General features: G+C 39.7%; 1 protein-coding gene across 1 annotated transcript in view; it reads right to left on the reverse strand.

The window, feature by feature from the left end:
• Positions 1-1,524, reverse strand: part of LOC116343652 (dolichyl-diphosphooligosaccharide--protein glycosyltransferase subunit STT3A) — an 8,388-nt gene that overhangs the window by 5,079 nt on the left and 1,785 nt on the right. The window contains 5 exon segments of the mRNA XM_031771854.1: positions 26-808; positions 885-989; positions 1,218-1,351; positions 1,427-1,521; positions 1,523-1,524. The exon segment at positions 1,523-1,524 is cut by the window's right edge and continues 45 nt beyond it. Coding sequence (XP_031627714.1) covers positions 26-808; positions 885-989; positions 1,218-1,351; positions 1,427-1,521; positions 1,523-1,524 — 1,119 coding nt within the window.

A 1,524-nucleotide genomic window follows, 5' to 3' on the forward strand; every position in this document is an offset into this window, starting at 1 on the left:
ATTGGGAAATTTGTGAGTTTCTTACCTGTCCAAAACGATAATAGCACATTTTGTACATCAAGCAGTTCAAAAGTGTCGGTGAGCCTTCACGGTCGATGCGGAAGTCACCACCTTGTGGTGAATAATAATCACTTTCCTTGATGTGCGCGCCACGATCCGTACTGCCACCGATACGCACCATCCACAAAAATTTATTGATGTCATCCGAACTGTATCCAGTCAATCCACCGAAAATCACTAAAACATAGTTCACATCTAATTCGCGCATAATTTCATAAGCCTTCTCTTCGGACGATGCCATCGCTTGGCCGACTCGGGAAATGTGCGTATTATTCCATGTGTTATTATCCACTAAAATCGTACGATTGGCCATTGCAGTGATTTGGTAGCCATAATCCCACCATGACATAATGCGTGCATCCTCGGGCGTATTCATTTTCAACCAATAATATGCCTCACGAAAATCGTCGAAAATAATACGTGAACCGTCCATTGAACGAGCGCTCAATACAATTGATGGCGATGAATACGCTTCGCTTGTGACCCAAGTACAATGGAACGTATATGTTATCAATAGAAGTGTCATAATGCCGACAAATGCATATGCAACCTCTTTTTTAACGCCCACTTGTTGGTCAAATTTCTTGATTTTTTTCGCATCTTTATTTGAGGGGACAGTCGATGCCGATGATGACACGACTGGCGATGTTTGACTTTTGATGTATTTTGATAGCAGATGAGATACGGTTATACCGGAAATTACACACATTACCGGGGCCAACACTAACATCAGACGGACCATTACACCCTATAGAAGATAATTGGATATTGGTAAAACGATATGCTTAAAATATACTTGATATAGTATAAAGAGTGATAGATACCGCAAAGTAAATGCTTGTTACTCCATACAAAATGATAAATATATTTGCATCAGTCAATTTGGCGAAGCATAAGTACAGACCAGCCGGGAACAAGAATACCAAAATCTGGAAATATATGAAAAAATTAAGACGTATTTGGTTTTTGATCATTTCAGTCAGTTTCTATGGCATATATTCAGCGATCAAAGTGTAAACAGTCAACATGATCCGACATTGCCAGGAGTGACGATCAAATGAATGAGCCTCACTGGTAATTCGATTACGATCACTACTGCATCTTCTTTTTCATCCCAACGTACCGAAACTAATTGGCAATTTCAATATGTAACTCACCTGCAAATCAAAGTAGAACGATGACCATGATGTCGGTTGATGTTCAGAGACAGAAGCAATAATTGGAATGTGATTCTTGGCATAAGATGGATCCAAGAGAGAGTAGAACCGTCCAGTCCATGGTGACACTTTGCCTGGGAATATTAATTTCATATTTAGTATCGTCATCTTTTAAAATGATTCGAGGTTTGGATTCAAGCTCTAATTACCAGTGATGGTGAGGATGGTTGCAACAATGACAACTCCACTGAACACTGTTATGAAAAGTGCTTTCACCAGCGTCTCATAGTATTCTTTTGATAGGCGA

Source organism: Contarinia nasturtii, unplaced genomic scaffold (assembly GCF_009176525.2).
Source record: "Contarinia nasturtii isolate CC-2019 unplaced genomic scaffold, AAFC_CNas_1.1 Cnas_scaffold_1037, whole genome shotgun sequence".
In the NCBI taxonomy this organism is placed as follows: domain Eukaryota; kingdom Metazoa; phylum Arthropoda; class Insecta; order Diptera; family Cecidomyiidae; genus Contarinia; species Contarinia nasturtii.